We start from the raw sequence: 18,761 nt of genomic DNA, 5'->3' as shown, positions 1-18,761 counted from the left end.
CTTTATGGGATATTACAGTTTGTGGTCCTAAAACATATTTAATTTACAATATGCAGAAAATATGAATGATATAAGCCTGAGGCTTATTGCATGAATCACATCAGTTCAGGTCTCAACTTTCAGTTTTATGCTCTTTAAGAAGTAAGGTGGTAATAAGCCTGCCTCATTAATCAGTCTATACCAGTGGTCTCCAACCCTGTTCCTGGAGAGCTACTGCCCTGCATGTTTTAGGTATCTCCTCACTCTAACACACCTGATTCTAATAATCAACTCGTTATCAAGCCCTTTGACGAGCCTCAGCTGCTTGATAACGAGTTAGAGTGAGGAGATACCTAAAACATGCAGGGCAGTAGCTCTCCAGGAGCAGGGTTGGAGACCACTGGTCTATACCATACTGTCAGTCCACTTGTATAAATTCCGTTTCCCATGTCCCATATGTTGGCCTCGGAACAGGCGTTAAAATGCCTTAAAATACATACCACATGAGGCCAAACATGCTCATTTCAACAGTCCAGCTTTTCCTCAATGCTGTCCTTTAGTAAATAAGGATGACTGCTTTGCACCTTAAAGTGGCTGAGAAATCCCCCCAATGTTGAATATGATTATACAATATAGTTTATTTTAGCCTAAAGTTAGATTTATATTATATGATCAAAAATACAACACATTACTGAAGATTAAACCATCCCAAACTTTTTTTGACTTGTCTTTTTGACCCTTATAAAAAATCAGTGTCTGGTCGGGGCTTCTTCTTCAGACTTCCCACAGTTTCACTTCAGTAAATTATCTCATATTTACCAAAAAAGAAACTGCAGATTGTGGTTTTTTTTCTTCTTCCCCCTCACATTCATCATCCCATGACCCTTTAAAATTTACCAAGTGAATTCCACAAAATATTAAAACATTTTTAATTGTTCAGTTTCATTTTAAGACTGTCACATAAAACATCATTATATTATAATCTTACTAACAGTCTTCCAACATCTCCTATTTTTATGTGATGTAGTTGCTTTCAATACACTTAAAAGTCCTTGAAGATGAACAGTAAAGCTGCCCTGTGCTCCAAAAAAATCTGGTGAAAATTGCAATTTAAGCTTCCTCTACAACCATGATAATACAACTTTATTACAGCTTAGTGCACATCATTATTCTCATTTGACTGACAGAAAAAGAGCTACATTGTAAGACGACACAAGACAAATACACAAAGGAGTAAACAAGACTGATAGAAAAAATGTCGTCAACCGATTCCAAAGTCATGTGACCATCCTATCCCAAAAGTGAGACCTTCCTCGTTAATATACATTAATATATCGAGCACACCACCGTGCTGTCACAAAAACCTTGTGATGTAACATCCAGTTTGCATTCAGAAGCAGTCGACCTTCGCATCAGTGCTGTGTGGTGTAATGAATGTTCAGACGGTGAAATTGAGCTTGAAGAGCACCGTCTGGGGCGTGGTGACATCTGCCACGGCTAGTTCCTGTCCATCTGACAAGCCCAGCTCTGCATCAGAAGAAACAAGACGAGGTCAAAACCTTGAATATGACTGAACCGTGTATAAAACGTTAGACAGCTTTTTCATTTCAGTTGTAACTAAATAGTAGTTGGTACTGTGCACGCTAATTTAAAGAAAAATACTCAAAATGCATTGAATCAGATTTTGGGTGTAGACTATGTAGTGATCTTGATTTAGGCCATTTTTTATATGCTTTATATATTATTTCACTTACTCACAAAAGTGACAAATAGTTTTAATGCAATAACTATCAAGTTAATCATTAATGCTGAGTGTAAATGTGTTTAGTTTGCATTTATGAAAACGGAAGTGCTTTATTTTGAGAAGACACCATATACATGTAACATGCAGTAATTGACAGGAGGTTACACTGGTGCACAGACGCTGTCTTCTCGTGTAAATGTCACTCGACAGTCCCCGTTGCTATGTAATTGTTCTGCTATCACCTACCCATACAGGAGTCAGGCTGCTAGCAGCTGAACATCTCCGAAAATGTCAGAGCAAATTTTTAAACAGGTGTAATTTGGATAAACTGACACTGGGAATTCAGTCATTGAGTCGCCCAGTCAGTGACAGGTACTCATAGGGGCTGGCCCCATTGCTGTGGTCCAGCCAAAAACATATTACATGCGTGTTATGAATGTCAACAGTTCCAGGTCACTCTGGATAGACTGGGATTTTAATAACAGCTTCTTATTACCTTTTAAAGTTTTGCAGAGGTTTGGCCGAGTTCGTTCCTCGATGGATTTCACAGACTGGAATATAATTGTAGTCACAGTTTAGTTTTAAAAAAAAATAAAATGCAGGTAAACACGACACAGCATTCTCAGTGATTGAATAGTGATTATTACCTGCAGGTACAGCGTCTTATTCTTTCCTTCCAGAGTTGTGGTGATAGCCGGGGATTTCATTTGTCTGGAAAACATTCATACGCAATCTTAATCTGATAATTGTTATTTTTCCTACAGTGGAATTAAAATGTTTCTTCTGAATACTCACAGAGAGGCGTTCTCTGTCAGGTACTCTAAAACCTCCTGTAATTTAGCAGATGGAGGGAACTGGAGATCCTGAGGCACCTGGCTGCATGCTGAACAATTTTCCTGCCAATCAAACAAAGACAATGCTGGTTAAACTTTGCTATTCTTCCGTAAGTGAAAATGTATAAATGTCATTACATATCCAACAAGGCAGACTATCTCAGGCATGACAAACCTTTCGCTCGGCTTCAAAACTGTAGGTGTATAATCCATCCACGTCATTAAAGACCAGGTAATTATTCAAAGGAATATATGCACTGCAAAAAAAAAACAGATGTTAAGTAACTTTCACCAGATAATTGCAATGATAATTTCAGACTGTTTCTTCTACCAACCTTGTTGCAATTTTAAAAACTTCAGTTGCACAGGCAGCTAGGGAGAACAAAAGCAGAAATAAGTCTAGTTACCCAAATTGAATAATTGTTTAAGTAGAATAAAGAGTTGCCTTAAAAAAAACAAGTTTGAGGGATGGATTAAACTGGTCTGCCCTAAAGTAAGCTGCAAACATTTGCATGTCTGGCCAACTAGCTCTAATCCTACAGTAGAAACATACAACGCCAAGAAGCATATCATTAGCATAAAATTAGCTATGATTATAGATTATAGGTTATGTTAGAAAAATCTTTCTCTCTATCTTTCAATGTGTGAAGATTAACAATGTGCTTCTCTGTATTGGATTGGGGTAAATCTTGTCAAAATAATTAGATTCATCCTCTGGAACAAGCAGCTTTAGACTCAGTGTTTTAGCATTTGCGATATTTCACCAGATATTATAAAATTGTGTTATTTTCAAAAATGTCCTTTCTGTTAACATCCCTGAACTGTCTCAAAAACATCTTAGCTTTGGAGTCCACGGACCTTTGCTGCAGGTCATTCCCCCCTCTCTCTGTCTCCCCGTTTCCTGTCGACCTCTCTGCCAATACTACACTTACAAATAAAGGCAAGAGCCCCAAAATAAATCTTTCAAACTTCAAAAACGTCATATCTTCATACCAGCAATAACAGCGTTAGTTGATGCCACAGCAGGAATGATCCGCTTCACAACTCCTGCGGTACAAAAATGTTCATGAGATCATTTCCAACACATAGGTATCAGTATTTCTGAACAAGACAACTGTCAATTAAGGTGAGAAATATAAAAAAGTTACACCTCCAAAAACCTGACTGATGCACCACATTAACAATGAATAAATTATTGTCTGTTGTTTCACAAGTTCACCTTGAGTGAGTCTGTACGTCACTCCGGTAATGTTAAACTCTGCAGCTCGTTCTTGGGATCTGTCAAACACCCACTGAATGTGCTCTGGATTGTCTCCGTCTAAGCAGGTTTCTAGTGAAGAAGAACATCGATTGGTTAGTTTTAAATGATGAGGTTTAAGTTAAATGATGAGATTAGATGTGTTAAAGTAAAAAAAAAAAAGATGTATATTTAAACTTACCTCCGAATGGCTTTTCTTTGGGCCACTGTAAGATTCGTGCATATTCAATGCAATGTTCTGGTAACCTTGGCATGGACGCAATGGTGCACATGGGGAAGTTAATCTGTGGATAGTAAAATTTAAATTAATGTCAAGCCACTTTGGAGCAGCTAAAATAAGCTGTGAACACACCACTGACATATCATCATCTTACATGTCAGTGACATGTAGTAAAGTTGTCAGCAAATAGTTGCCTCTTCACACATCCCGCAACATTAACGTTCATTTACAGTCATGTTTCTGGCCACCTGCTTTGTTCCACATCAACTCATGAGGGAAATATCTGGCTCTTTAGCTGCTAAATGCTCAACCACATTCATCAACTGTGTCGCTAACTTTGTGTGTCTGCTGTTTGGTGCCAGGCAGGTAGCGTACAGTGTTTTTTTTATTTTAGATCTGTCACTGGAAACAGCTGCTTGCTACAAGTGGAAATGAACCTGATGAGAGTGGCGATTTTAAACAAGAACAGTCAAAACAATGAGTTGAAAGACACTGAAACAGACTACCAGCAATCCCCTTACACACACAAGTAGTCATGTGATCCACTATTAATATAAAAATATTAATTATAGCAGCTTTTAAACACCACGAGAGACGCCCTTTCTGTTCTATCTGGTAAAAATGTCCAAAAGACTATGACTACAATAACTGCTTTTTAAGAAAATGTAATCTTAGTAATGATCACAATCTGTACTTTATTTTATTTCTATATACAATTTTCTGTGTATTTTGGGGAGATCTTTGGTACAAATAGTCACTATGCTGGTTTTGCACTTGTTTTTTTGCACTCTATTGAGTACTTTTTGTCTTTGTCCATTCAGTCTAATAGCTATTATTGGTTATGATTATGACCCAGTTCTTCAAATTTTGCAAATGACAACATGAAAAATCATCTTCAAAAATGTGACAGCCTTTGTAGAAATGTCTGTCATCCATCAAGAACACCAAAATTGCCATCTATTTATAAGACTCTTTGAAGTGACACTAGAATAGAATTTGCTGTTGAAAAGTGAGCGGTACCTGCGGCGGGTAGAGCTCTAGCGTGCAGTCGATGCATGCTGTCATCCCGGGCAGAATGACACGAGCGTTTCCTTTGAAGCCCTCTGTCCCTCCATCGATGAGCGGGATGATGGAACTGGGATCCAAGACTCCATCTTCATAGCTCAGGAGGGATATCTGAGCAGGCAACATCAATCATAACTCACCACTGACTACAGTTAACTAAATATGTGCTTGTACACTTCTGATATGCAAATGTCCATCAGGCAGACAATAATGAAATCAATTAAAACATTTGTTTCCTACCAACATGCCGTTCATCCAACGTCTGGCAATGATGGAGTCGAGTCCACACACGATGATGTGAAATTCTGCAAAGAGACAAGTGTTTTAAAATGGATAAAACCTCTGAGGTGTTTACTTGGAAAGCTCTGCTAATCAGTAGATCATGTGAGAAAAACAAACTTACGCCTGTAGAAAGACTCATCAAAGTCTTGGATCTTTTTAAAGTGACTGTGTATGTTATTAATAAGGAATAAAAATTATGATCAAGGTAGTTTATAAAATGTCAATTGTAAGTCTGAGTTTCAGAACTATTTATAACAGTTGCTTTAAAGGATACGGGACAACTTTACATCCAGGGATGCGATTGTTGATAAAGTCGGCAGCTACTTCTGCCTTTGGTCGTCCGACATCTTTGGGCCTTAAAGGATGCATAAAAGTGTAAATTACAGAGCGCATGAGATGATCTGATTATATCACACGGGAACTATTACAGTACTGCAGTCAACTACAGCTGTAACAATTATTTTATTAATTGTCAATTAAATGATTTCGCAAATATTGTAAACGATAACGGATTCTTTTTTTTTTTTTAAATGTCCAGATTCTCTGATTTCAGCTTCTTAAATGTGAATATCTCCTGGTTTCTTTAAGTCCTTTATGATAATTAACTGAAAATATTTGGATTGTGGATTGTTGGTCAGGACAAAACAAGACATTCGAGGATGTCACTTTGGGATTTGGGAAACAATTATTGACATTTTTCACCATTTTTTGAATACAAAATGCTGATAACAGATAGTTTGATCATGAAATAATTGTTAGATGCAGCCCTACAGTTACCAACCGGCAAATACTCATCATTCAGTGTCAGATACTGTGACATGTTTGCTTCATTCATTTTCAATGGAGAGTTACTAGACAATAATATCAGTACTTGAGAAAAACATTTTCAGTTATATACGATCTTAGATGAGCATTGTGTAGATTATTAAAAGGAAATATTACAAAACCACATACTCATCTCACAACTTTGATGCATATTTCCCCAAACTAAAAACATTTTTTCATAAATATTGTATTTATCAAATATCAAACTGCTGTTAAACTATAAGGAGGAAATATAAAGGTGAGACTTACCTGAATAGAAACTGCCTGTTAAGGTTGGACACGTCAATAGTGTCCATATCAACCACATGAATAAGGCGAAACCCAGAAAGGGCCTGAAGCACAATAAGAGTATGTAAGGACTTATCCAAAGATACAACCAGGAGAGGCAATTTGCTGTTTGCTCATCTCACACTGTTGAAATTCATTAAGCATATCAATATATGTATAATAAAGATATTTCCTACCAGATTTTTGAGGAGTTCACATCCGAGTCCTCCCGCACCGATGACCAGAATCTTGCATGTCTCCAACAGGAATTGTAGAGACTGAGATCAAAAAAGCATCGAAATGTTTTAACAATTGCATTTTAGAAATATACTGTGATAAGAACCCCGGCCCCCCTCAAAAAAAAAACCTCTATAACTTGGCATTGTGATGCCATGGTGCAATCACACATCTTTACCATATGACAGATGTGTGAGACACTTTCATTTTCAATAAAATTCACCTCAGTGCTTGGTTCGAAGTCAGGATGGGTGAAGGGTCCAGGTCTCTCCAAAAACTTCTTCACATGATTCCACCGACCATCCCAGTCTCCCTCCATGTGTCCGCCATCTACAGCCATTCTGGGAACACAGCACAACAGGATAAACTCAACTTGTACTATAACTTAAATGAGTACATGTCTTCCAACTTATCCCTTTAATAATGTGACTAATTTCGTATTATATGCATTATAATTAATATAAATTTAGGAAAGAAAGCAGTTGGTTGAATTAATAAGGGTGATTGAGATTAAATATATAAAACAGATAAGAGAGAAAGAAGAAGAAGAAAGAACTATAATAAAGTATGAGGGCAGCTTAACTACCAAAGGTCTTACTGCGCCACACTGATTTGACACCTGTACTTGCTGTGTAGTTTTGCTACTTAGCTGGAAATGGTGTGCTCATATTAATCTTTAAAGACTTCCCAAGCTGATGCTCACAACTCAAATTTAAGATGACTGCCTAAGTAGGAAATGTTAAAAACACACTTTAGGTATTCAAAAACTTGTATTATTCCAACTTTTCCCTATAACATATATTTAGAACTAGTTCAATACAGTATAATTTAGCCTCTTGTGGTCTTTCAAAAAGGTCTTTAAAAGATATTGAGAGTAGAAAATCACTATATAGCCACAATACTCTTAGACATGTCCTCTGTGATGAGCCGTTAAACTTAGAAACTAACTGGAGTGCAGCAAGTTCATCATACACTTAGAACAGAAGCAAGATGTCAACATATGCTGTACATACTAATTACATACATGTACTCATATTTATAGCACACATTTGTACATAGTATACAAGAAATAAACATACTTTACTGCTTTATACTAAGAGGAAATGATACAATACATGCCCCCATTAGACTCTTTTTAGCTTCACAGAGAGAAACTAAAATGTCTTTATTATGACTTTTTTTTTTTTTATTAGTTTACTTTTCATGATCTTTCTGACTTCTAGGCTCCATTTACTGCATTTAAAAGATTCCTTATTGACTTTTTTAAAGCACTTAATTGTCACTTTCCTCCTATGAGCACACTACATACGGTACTCAAAGCCTGCTTAAGGTTAATTAGTATGTAGGGTGGATCAGGATAATGTGGGACACCTTTTTGCAATTCTGACTTGTTCACCATATTTAAATATGAATCCAATACATTATATCAACACCTAATATCATTATGAAATTCCTGAGATGTTTCTTTGTTTAATCAGGACAAGACAATTTTTAGATATTGTACTCTAAAGGAAAATGGGACATATATTAATGTCCCTTGTGTTAAATCATTTCAGAATTTGTAGATTTTGTAACCTGGGACACGACTTTCTGCCTGTATGTTGTTGTTTTTTTTTGCTTTCTGTATGTTCACATGTGTAATGTCACACAATATAACTTATACAGTTTGCATATACTAGTACGTTTTAAAATAACTGAATAGAAAAAGTGATAAATGCACTGGAGTCTAGTTGTCCCACATTAGTCAGTATGAAGATGTCACACTCACACATAATATTAAATGCAGTTTATTCCCTGTTTGTCTTGCAAGGAGGATACAACATGAGTGCAGTGCAGGGTCTCTGCATGAAGTTTAACACTGTGAATGGATACTTAGTGTTTATGGATGAACTGGACAGACATTTAACTGGCTTATTAAAGCTGGCCCCTTGCTCTAAATGTTCATTGTTTTCATGTCTCCTGGCCCAGCAGTCGCCAGTCAGAGACCTTCATTTAGCATTCAGTCACTAACTTCTCAGTCAGGTCCTCTATTCGCCTTCTTTTCTTCTCCCTGGAGGAAAGAAAAAAGAAAAGAGAGTCGAAGCATGCCACGTTAACGTCAAACTGCGAGAGATTAACTGCGATAAAATGGTGTTTTTTCGTCCATTGAGACTTACGGCTCCTCGGCATCCGCCATACTTTCACGGTCCCATGTCCTCGAGTCTGCCTGCTGTGTTCAGGAGCGTCAAAGCTGCGCTGCTGCCGGTCTGCGTCTGCTTCATGGAGTCTATTGATGGCAGACTAACATCCAATTGGTGCATTACTGCCACTGTCTGGTACCTGGTATTTACAATATTCATTACAACAAATAAATCCCTCCTTAATAATCTTTATATTCAAATTATGTAGTCCAATATACTGAAAATAAAGGATTTGATAACACTCATTTCTTGAGTTTGTTTGTAGACTATCTATTAGATAAAAATGTATGGCCAAAATATATAGTATTTACCAAACAAACAAACAAACAAAAACTCCACAATAATAGTCATATTTAAATGATCTAGTCCAAGATACTGAAATAGGATTAATGACTCATTTGAACAGCTGGTGCTTTGTATTAGCTTCAGATAAACTTCTGAATGCATTTTTTGCACAGAAGGATGACTGTGTTTTTTTGCCCCCATCACTTTAAGTGCATAAGTACATTATGAAGGGTCAGTATGAAAAGAAGAAATTATTTTGGCAGGGGCACCTCTGGGCACCTAATTATATTGTTTTACTTTTGTTATTTACGTCTCCATGCACTATTATATTCAGTGAAACTATAATATAAAGCGTTGCCGTTGCACATGCTGAGAAATATCACGCAAGCGTAATCCCCAAACACTGCTCGGAGAATCAAACTCTCGCGATATTCCCGTCCGAGAGCACGGCTTGTTGTTTGATTCCTCTTCTCGGAGCTCCGACTGGGATCAGCTGACCTGTCAAAATATTTCGCAGCGTGTGTGGTGTGCGGGTATGTTTGTGTATCTCTGAGCTAAGTCATGGCAGCCAAGATGGAGCTTGCACCTCTCAGACCGTGGGATGATTTCTTCCCTGGAACGGACAGATTCGCCAAACCAGAGTTTGGAGATTTAACAAAGTGGAACAACAGAGTGATCAGTAATTTACTCTACTACCAGACCAATTACTTCGCAGTGGCCGTGGTGGTTTTCATCATTGTGGGGTGAGTGCTGTCAGCAGGCTAAACACAGCTTAGCATCTCTGGCTTTTAGTTTAATCACCCTGCATACATTTTTATTTTTTTTAATCCACACCCATCATCACCACGCAGTAATGGTTGGCACTGCTGTGCCAACGATTAACGCACTCATTTGTTGTTTCCGGCATTTAATATTAAGACATTTGACGTTTCCTTGCTTACATGAGTCTATAAAACACACATTTGCGCATTAATATCTGCAAGAATAACGCTGCAGCTGTCTTAAATTGTGTCCAAGTGCTTCAAATTGTTAAAGATCAGCCTCAAATCCTGCGCATTTTCATGTTTTTGAGGATCAGTCATGCTTCATTTGCCTCCGGAAGCTCCCACAGTCACATTTCACTGCTGCCAGCTGGCTCATTGTGCTTTTGCAGACACCAAACTCATGTGATAGTTTTCTGTGAATAGAGGATGATGTAGCAAGTGGAAATTATGAGTGCAGGCCTTGCTGCTGGTATCTGCCCTTATGGTTTACACTAACCTGCACAGGATGTCAGCTGTTGTTTGTTACCACCAGCAGGTTGTGCTATTTTATTTTATTTTATTTTATTTTTTATTTTTTTGCATGGTTGCACTCTGGGAAGTCACTCTGCATGGCCAGTATCCAGTCTAAATGGGAGAATGAATAGAGGATGACTTGGGGAAAATGTTGATTGTGTTTGAACTATTTTCATCCACAATATGAAATTCTTCACAGGTTATACATAACACCAGTTATTCAAAACAAATGTTAGAAAGAACAAGACAATTATTTTCTTTTTTTGGGGGGGGAAAGCAAATACATTTCATGATTTTTTAAATCTGTAATCAAAGAAGTTATTGATATTATAGTAAATATAATGAATATGTTTTAAATTAAGAAAGAAGGAGGCTAAGGGTGTGTCACTTTTACACTGAAATGTAAAAATGATAAACTGCTACTTTTGGCATGAAAATGTTTTCAAATAGATTAAGGACGCTCCTCCTACTGCCACGGCCTGGTACAGAGAAGTTTTCAGTTTGTTTCCACATTAAAAAGTCTGTACTCAAAGGAAATGTTCAGGAATTCATCAAATTGTGGAGGCCTATTCTGGATTTTTATCCAAATAGCTCGATATCAGCATTGTAGGGATGAGTATTGTGGCTTCCAAAAAAATATTCACACAAAATTTTTGATAAATAATCATCAGTGGGTAAAGACAAATGCTAGAACAGTCTGATAAGTTCATAAAATGTCATCACTTTACTGTAATGCAGCCTTTTAAACCAGGAAAAGACAATACTTATGTCATATCACAATATTATAATAACCAAAATCTAAGATGATATCTAGTCTCGTATCATGATATCAATATTATACTGATATCAGCACTATGTAAAATACTCTAATGAAATACAAAACGTCCTCTGGAATAAAAGCCTTTGAGAACGGACACTGAACTGTAATCAATGATGGATCGATGATGGGACTAAAAGCTAAAGTCTAAGGGGTGAATATGGGGTGCAGCTGGACCTTTCTGGACTGTTTTTTGTTGCTGTTATGTTGTTGAGTCATACTGTCTGTTGATATTATATAAATTAATAGCCTAGACTCAGTGGAATATACAGTTTGTACCACATGTCATTTTGATGTTCCTATATTCAGGTTCCTGAATCCATTTGGCATGTTTCTGGGCGGAGGTGTGGTTGCTCTGGTCTTCATGGGCTCCGTGTGGGCAGGAGAAAATAAAGCCATCATCAAGAACTTCAAAAGGAAGAACCCCACCCTGTTTGTCATCGGGGTCATGGTCACCAGTTACTTTGTGCTGTCGATGTGTGGTGGCGTCATGGTCTTCATCTTCGGAATCACCTTCCCTTTGCTGTGTGAGTCTTTTGTTTATTCCTCAGAGTTTCCTGTTTACTTCCAGGCCATGCTGGATGCTTCCCAATGAGATCTCAATTTGGAAGTCTTTATAAATCTTAAGATACAACAAGTCTCTTGCATTGTGTAATTGTCATCTTGCCTTTTATACAGTCCATTTTGTTTAGTTGTATGTTTATTTTTCTGCATAAACAAGCCAAATGCTCAAAGTGGATTGTGTGCGGTGATGTGAAAAACCTAATTATAATATTCCAGAGTTTATCTTCTTGGATTTATTCTTAGCACTACTAAAATCTAAATTCAGATTTTCTCAGTAATCTGACTTAATTCTCTTTTTCTTTTAACAATGCCCTCATCCCCTCCTATACAGTAGGAGCTTGACCTTTTTCTTGTGCGTTAAAACACTGAACACATGATAAGATAACACAGAAAAATATTCAGCTTTGAGATGTTTTTGACTTTTCTTTCAGTTCCACTGAGTAACACTCCCTCTTGTAATTTAAAGCTTATAAAATGTATCTTCTTCAACACAGTGATTTTGATGTGAAAATCTAAAAGACAAGCTAACTTGTTTGCCATTAGATACATTTTCCTGTTATTTTTCTGGTTGTTTTGCTCGCAGTTAGCTTCAATTAACACTTAATTTAACAGATTTGACAAATAAATTCGAAGACAGGTTCAATATTTATTATCTCAATAACTGTAAGAACTATTTAAACATTAAGTATATTCATGAATGTACTGCTAGGCCTTCTGTAACTTGTGCTCCCCCAGTAGTATATTGCAAACACGTGTTGGCTAATGATATACGAAAACTGTTTAAGGGAGTGGTGACTCATTCAGGGATTCATAGCTCAGGTTTTCCTGTGAGTGAGCAAGTTTTTCCAAACACGCTCTCTCATCCTGACTCACTGTAGGGATTGAACATCGGGTGCAGTAACACTGACATGCACTTACTCGTGACACAGATTCTTAAATTGAAGCATAAGAGTGTACCACATTACAGAGCGAGCTATACTGTGGATTAAAGATATAGTTTTGGATTTACTGCAGCTCTCTAAATACATTTAGAGTCAGACTGTCAGCATAGTGGTTTAGATAATTGATGGGTTGGTCGTTAAAAAAATTGTTGCAGTTTTAACGTCGTGGCTGATAGACAAGGCAGTTTGATCACTTCCCAGGAGGCCTACCCACTGCTGTCTGTGTTGACGGGTTGCCATGGGTTGTTGATTTGGACACGACCACATTTACTGGCTGATGTCATGCATTTAGTATCCGCCTGACATGGGAATAAAAGATACGCCGATCCCTACACCTGCTTTAAAGTCTGATTAGAGACAGTATCTGTTTTCTGCTTACAGTGTTTGTTTTCCTATTTTCCAAGTTGATTTCCAGAGAAAAGAAATCAAGTTTGATACCTTAAACTTTGTTTCTTTTTTCACATTTGAAAAAAATGTAAATAATTCCCTGTTTCTGTCCCTTTTTAGTAATCCTAATCCATGCCTCTCTGAGACTGCGCAACATGAAGAACAGAGTGGAGAACAAGATTGAAGGTGTTGGGCTGAAGAAAACACCCATGGGCGTCATCATGGACCTCCTGGATCAACAGGAGGAAAAAATGAACAAAATTCAGGATTTCATTGAGAGCAAGCTGAAAGATTAAGGCTCTAGCCAGGAGTGTGACAAGAGGAGTCAGTGTCATAATGTATGGATTAAAATGTCCGTAGCATCATCCCATATATCATGTTTTTACCCCTCTATACATGTAAGGTTACTGATGTTTGCATTCCCATACTTTTTATCCATTTTGTTTTTTTCTTTTTTTGTACATTTGTATTAATACACTCCATTTTAAGTGTGCAGATGGTTACCAACAACGAAGATTATAACAACATTTGCACAATCACTGTGTGGATTGGATGTTGAAAGGCGATACACACCAAAGGTTATCAAAGGTTTGAGCATTCCTGTGTCCTAAAATTCAAAAAACAAACCCCCTTTGCTGACAGTGCACTTTTGTTGGACATGAAAACTAAGTATTTATTTAAGCCAAATAAAGCCGAATGTTTGAACACAATATCTAATGTACTTGTTAGATACTAATTGTATTTGTTGTCAAAACAACAAAAATCTGATCTGTTCAGTTCGCTACCTCAAAACAAGCATGTTTAATTTTCCTCTCACAAATGTAGAGCCACATTACCAAAATACAGACTCAACACCAAGTGAACTCTTGTATGCTTATTAAACAGCAATAACTCCCATTTTGTCACTTCAGGAGCTGTATGAATACCAAATTGAGACCACTTTGCTTCTAGTTCTAGTTCATGGTTGCGGGGCCTGAATAATTTCTGGAGTTGAAATATTGATATTCTTAAAAGGTATGTGCATACAGTTCCTGAGCATACAGGCTGGCCTGAGTGTATCCCGTCTGATCACAGCTATGCAATACTGAAAAATGAATGGCAAGTGCAGCTTTATTCTGTCATGGTATGTACACGTTTGTTATTTCTGATGTGTCTTTATTTTCATAATATAGCATGTAGAAATGTATAAAATGGCTGCAGGAGACAAAGTATACTATTTTGGATTAAATTTAGATTTGACCTTTTAATATTGTTACTCTTCATTAGTAAACTCGACTAGAGACACCCCATGCTATTTTCCCACTCTCTGTTGTGATGAAATCCCTTTTCCTTGTTAAAGAAGGTATATCCGTTATCTGTAATGTTAAATCTTCATTTTCTGCAGCTGAGATTAAGAGCAGTTGTTTCCTGTTGCTTTTCCAACAAGCACATTGTCTGCAGTTTGTGCATGCTACCTTCACAAATGGCAGTTTGGACAGATTGTCTATATAGATGCTATATTATATATTATCTCTGTTTTTATGTGACTTTTTCATTCTTGACTAGTGATGATGAAATCACAGAACTGGAAGTAAAACATGGCTGTGCTCTATGATAATAATAAAGTTAACCTAATTTATGTTGCAGTCTTTTTTCCAATCAAGTGAACATTGTAGACTATTACTAAAACAAATTAATAGCAGATGATAAATGATATACCAATGAATAGCACCTTCAGAATTGTACACAGTGTCATTTGACTCAGTTAACTGTGCAGCATAGATTTTTCCAGATTTCACTATGTGATGCAAAAGCCCAAGTTTACTGTATATTATTCAACATATCGAAACATATACCTCACCTTAAAAAAAATAGCATTTTTCATATCTGCAGCAGCAAAAAGCAAAAACTACTGGGTGTAACTGATGATTGCATTTAGTTTGACACTTCCACACAGTGCTATTCCTTTTTAATTAAAAAGAATAATCCTGAGGCAATTAGTGGAATACTATTTTTATAGCAAAATGCAAATATAAGGAACAGGTTTGCTTCAAAATGAATCCTCATCTAACATTGAATCAAAAAATGTTACTCTACAAGTCCTTTTTAAAGCAAAGTTAACGTGGACAATACAAAATAATTTAACATTTTACCATGCTATGTGCTTTAGAGAGGGCAAATGATGAAAGAGCTTATATATTTTAATGAAAATTCATAGATTACTCTTTAATTTTCATGTATTTGTTCTTATGACTTCTTAAAGACAACAGCATTTTATGAAACAATAACACAATTGTGGCACAACAAGCCAATATTTTTCATGTGCGATGTATACATAGTTCACTCTTCATTTGTACAGTTCATTTGAGGAAGTTCTGAGTGACTAATAGCAAATATGTATAAAGTAAACATACTGTACAGTATAGTGAAGAGAACAAGCAGCTGAAGTCGCAGCCTCAGAAGAGACTCGTTTCACTTGATTCCAGGGCTTTTGGGAGCGGCACCTGCAAGCAGCCACAAAAAAGAAAAAAGATACTTGGATTTCTAGGACATTGCACATAGTGTAAAATCACTGATAATTATACAAGATAACATGTAGGCTGTAAAACAATCAGGATAATTTAATGCATTCACATATAATAAATGCTCTGTTTTTAAAGCTTTAATACTGTCAACAGTAGCATCTTAAGTGATTAAAAACTCTAACTAGTACTCCTAAGCACAGGATTCCAACTCAATTGCTCTCATAGCACTAATTAACGGATACTCACAGATTTGAGATAGGCCACGTTACTCTTTTTGATCTCATTTAGGAGTTGATCACGGGGTGTGACATCAACCTTTGGAGGAAGTCGTCTGCGAGGGACTGGCTTCAAAGTCTTAATCACTGCACCCAGGTTAGGTCTCTCGTCTGTCACCCCTGCATCCTTCACTTTGGGAGTCTTCCTAAGTTGGAAACTTGCCCTATCTGATCTCCTGTCATCCCTCGGGTCCATCTCCAGGAAAGGGTCACGTTTCTTGGGAGTCTTCTTCAGTTGAACGTCCCTTAATGAGTTTTCTGGTTCGGCACTGGGTTGTTTGTGATTGATTTTGTGTTTGTACTGCTTCTGATGCTCTGGCTCTTCTGTCTGATGCTGTGTTTCTGGGGTGGTGCTCAGTTCTGATGAAGGTGGGATGAGCCCATGCTTCTGCAGGAGTTCTAAGGATGGTACGTACCCCAGCATTTCAAGTAAACCAGGAGGCAGGTTTAGACTGTTCTCATACATCTGCATCAGCTCCTTCTGCTCCTTCATTTGCTGCTGTTTCTGGTCCTCCTTCCTCAGCTGCCTCTGGCGGTCAAGATTCCTTGTTAAAAGATTGGTCACTACCATCCTGGGCCCTGGCAGCTCAAAGTGGTAGCCCATCTTCAGGAGGGTGTTGTTGGCCTTGAGCAGGCGTGAGATCTCCATTTCTGCGTGGTGACCCAACATATGTCTCTGGTTGTGAAATCGCAGCTCTGTGAGAGTCTCATTGAATTGGAGGCAGCGAATGATGGCAACAATCCCCTTTCCGGTTACGAAATTGGACTCGATATTCAAAGTGATAATGCTGCGATTCTCTCGTAGCATGTTGGCCAGGCTGAATGCTATGTTTTCATCGACACCGGTGTTGGCTATACTGAAGGTTTTCACATGTTTATTCTTCTTCAAGGCGTTGACATAGTCCAAGAGCATCTCTTTGGGAATGTTTTCTATGTTGTTGAGGTTTACCTCAGTGATAGAGGGGTTGTTCTTGCGGACCTTGTCAAGAGTCGTATCCAAGTTTGTCTCATTTCCTGACGGTCTTGATGTCATTTTTATATTATTGAGTGCCAGCTTTGGAATTTTTAATTTGTTGATTTTTCTCTCTTCTTTCTGTGGGAGTTTATCATCTGTTTCACTTATCTTTGGTTCCTCTGGGGCCTCTTTTGGAAGCAAAGATTCTGTATTTTTAACTTCCTCTTTCTCTTCAGTTTGTGATTTGCTGATTTTTGCGGCTGAGCTCTCAGTCTTCTCTTCTTTGTCTGAGAAAGGCTGGTTGTCATCCGTGTTGTTTCCTGGTACTTCCTTTTTGTTGTTATCTAACAGATCTACTTGTTTGTCTATATTTTCATGTTTATCTGTTTTTACAGGTTGCTTCACTTCTTCTTTTTTCACATCAACCATTTTGTCCGTTTCATCACTCTCCTCAACCTCTTCAACAATTTCTTCAATTATTTCCTCTATAATTTCCTCTCCTTCAGTACCATCTACGGCTTCTTCTTCAATGACTTCCTCTATCACTTCTATCACTTCATATTCTCCATTTTCTGCTTTTTCTTCTTCTTTTCTTTCAGATTCTTCCCTTAAAGTTTTCTGATGAAGTCAACAAATCAGACCAACAAAGTTAAAACTTTGTGCTTCCAAACACTACTTAACTGGTTCTTGCTCTAAGATTTTTAGTTTCTAAAGCAAATGTTTGATATTCTCAATTGATATTGTACATAAACTTTTAGGAGTTTGACCTCTTACCTCACTGGGCAGCAGAGTAGCCGGCACTCTTTCTTCCTCAAGCATACGTTTGGACTCTTTTTCCCAGTAAAGGTAATCAACCAGGGATCTGTGGTCGAACGTCCCTGTCGGAGTCTTTTCTGTCTGGTCCTTTTGTCTCTGTCCAACAGGTACTCTCTCATCTGGGGCGATAATAACATCCATTTCACTCTGGAGCTCCTGAAGTTCCTCTGGTGAAAGCATAGCAAGGAGTTCATCTTCATCAATGTCTTCTTCACTGAGATTCTCAGTGTCTCTATCGTTTGACATGTTTGCTGCTTCAAATGTTATCAAAAGGAAGGATAATGTCTGTCCAATCTGTGACTCACGACAGCGCAAAATGAGAAGCTTCTGACTTTGACTTCAGCTAGAAACGGTTTGCTCCTGCCTCCTGTGGAGTCTAAAATTAAACTCTGTGAACTGACATGGAAGATATTTAAGGTACAAGCAGGGGAAAGACATGCTAACATTCTTTTTTCAGCCCCCCTTCTCCCCTTCTCTTTTGGGACGACAGTTGCTTCAGGCAAATGAAAGTGCATGATTGACAGCAGCAGGTGGACCATTTTTACAGGCCTGGTCATGGTGAAGTCTCCCCTGCACTCAGAGCTCCTCTCCCAGGGCTCTAGAGAAGACATCAACTTTGAAGTGCAGCACAACAGCACACAAGATTGAGCAAAAGGGAGGTCGTTTTTCAAAAAGGGGATGGTACACAGTTGGAGAGATGATATTTATTCTCTCTGGATTTTTTTAGATCATAACTCAAAGCAGTTTGATACTTGCGGAATATCTTTTCACTCACAGCCTCAAAAATCACACTTTACTTCTATAAGAAATAAAAAATCTTACAGTAGTGGTTCAATATTTTGGCAAATTGGCTGATTAGTGAGGTTAAGAGGTGCTGATGTATCACTTGACCCTATTTCCAGTCTTTATGCTAAACTAAGCTAACCAGCTGCTGGCTTATATTTAACACACACGTATGAGAGTGATATCGATCTTCTCATCTAACTCTTGGCAAGAAAGTAAATATGCATAATTCCCAAAATATCAAACTATTCATTTAAGGCTCTGTCA

The 18,761-nt window shown here is 37.6% G+C and overlaps 3 protein-coding genes across 3 annotated transcripts; 1 reads left to right on the top strand and 2 right to left on the bottom strand.

Annotated features, from left to right (window-relative positions):
• Window positions 1-844: 844 nt before the first annotated feature.
• On the bottom strand, window positions 845-8,908 carry LOC133987454 (NEDD8-activating enzyme E1 catalytic subunit-like). Its single transcript, XM_062426832.1, has 18 exons — window positions 8,867-8,908; window positions 8,722-8,760; window positions 6,934-7,051; window positions 6,671-6,751; window positions 6,456-6,538; window positions 5,656-5,736; window positions 5,503-5,546; window positions 5,340-5,404; window positions 5,055-5,210; window positions 3,996-4,098; window positions 3,776-3,886; window positions 3,550-3,603; window positions 2,892-2,928; window positions 2,732-2,813; window positions 2,519-2,619; window positions 2,371-2,434; window positions 2,220-2,274; window positions 845-1,506 (listed from the first exon to the last, which is right to left on the bottom strand). The coding sequence occupies exons 1-18, from the start codon at window positions 8,884-8,886 to the stop codon at window positions 1,418-1,420; spliced, it is 1,383 nt and encodes a 460-aa protein (XP_062282816.1). The 5' UTR covers window positions 8,887-8,908; the 3' UTR covers window positions 845-1,417.
• A 754-nt stretch (window positions 8,909-9,662) lies between these two features.
• Window positions 9,663-14,773, top strand: LOC133987551 (PRA1 family protein 3-like). The gene is made up of 3 exons (XM_062426950.1): window positions 9,663-9,918; window positions 11,579-11,796; window positions 13,282-14,773. Exons 1-3 carry the CDS (start codon window positions 9,737-9,739, stop codon window positions 13,455-13,457), a joined length of 576 nt encoding a protein of 191 aa, XP_062282934.1. The 5' UTR covers window positions 9,663-9,736; the 3' UTR covers window positions 13,458-14,773.
• Window positions 14,774-15,146: 373 nt separating this feature from the next.
• On the bottom strand, window positions 15,147-17,957 carry lmod3 (leiomodin 3 (fetal)). Its single transcript, XM_062427679.1, has 3 exons — window positions 17,670-17,957; window positions 15,912-17,513; window positions 15,147-15,644 (listed from the first exon to the last, which is right to left on the bottom strand). The coding sequence occupies exons 1-3, from the start codon at window positions 17,955-17,957 to the stop codon at window positions 15,597-15,599; spliced, it is 1,938 nt and encodes a 645-aa protein (XP_062283663.1). The 3' UTR covers window positions 15,147-15,596.
• Window positions 17,958-18,761: the final 804 nt, after the last annotated feature.

Source organism: Scomber scombrus, chromosome 10 (assembly GCF_963691925.1).
Source record: "Scomber scombrus chromosome 10, fScoSco1.1, whole genome shotgun sequence".
Taxonomy (NCBI): domain Eukaryota; kingdom Metazoa; phylum Chordata; class Actinopteri; order Scombriformes; family Scombridae; genus Scomber; species Scomber scombrus.
Note: the sequence above shows the minus strand (reverse complement) of the source record. Positions and strands in the feature narration are given on the sequence as shown.

Coding starts and splice junctions, on each gene's coding strand:
- lmod3 (XM_062427679.1), bottom strand. CDS start 17,957: ATGTCAAACGATAGAGACACTGAGAATCTCAGTGAAGAAGACATTGAT. Junction 17,514..17,669: donor CTACTCTGCTGCCCAGTGAG/GTAAGAGGTCAA, acceptor TGACTTCATCAG/AAAACTTTAAGGGAAGAATC. Junction 15,645..15,911: donor ACGTGGCCTATCTCAAATCT/GTGAGTATCCGT, acceptor GGCTGCTTGCAG/GTGCCGCTCCCAAAAGCCCT.
- LOC133987454 (XM_062426832.1), bottom strand. CDS start 8,886: ATGGCGGATGCCGAGGAGCC. Junction 4,099..5,054: donor TAGAGCTCTACCCGCCGCAG/GTACCGCTCACT, acceptor TACTATCCACAG/ATTAACTTCCCCATGTGCAC. Junction 3,604..3,775: donor GACGTACAGACTCACTCAAG/GTGAACTTGTGA, acceptor TTTGTACCGCAG/GAGTTGTGAAGCGGATCATT.
- LOC133987551 (XM_062426950.1), top strand. CDS start 9,737: ATGGCAGCCAAGATGGAGCTTGCACCTCTCAGACCGTGGGATGATTTC. Junction 9,919..11,578: donor GTGGTTTTCATCATTGTGGG/GTGAGTGCTGTC, acceptor TCCTATATTCAG/GTTCCTGAATCCATTTGGCA. Junction 11,797..13,281: donor AATCACCTTCCCTTTGCTGT/GTGAGTCTTTTG, acceptor GTCCCTTTTTAG/TAATCCTAATCCATGCCTCT.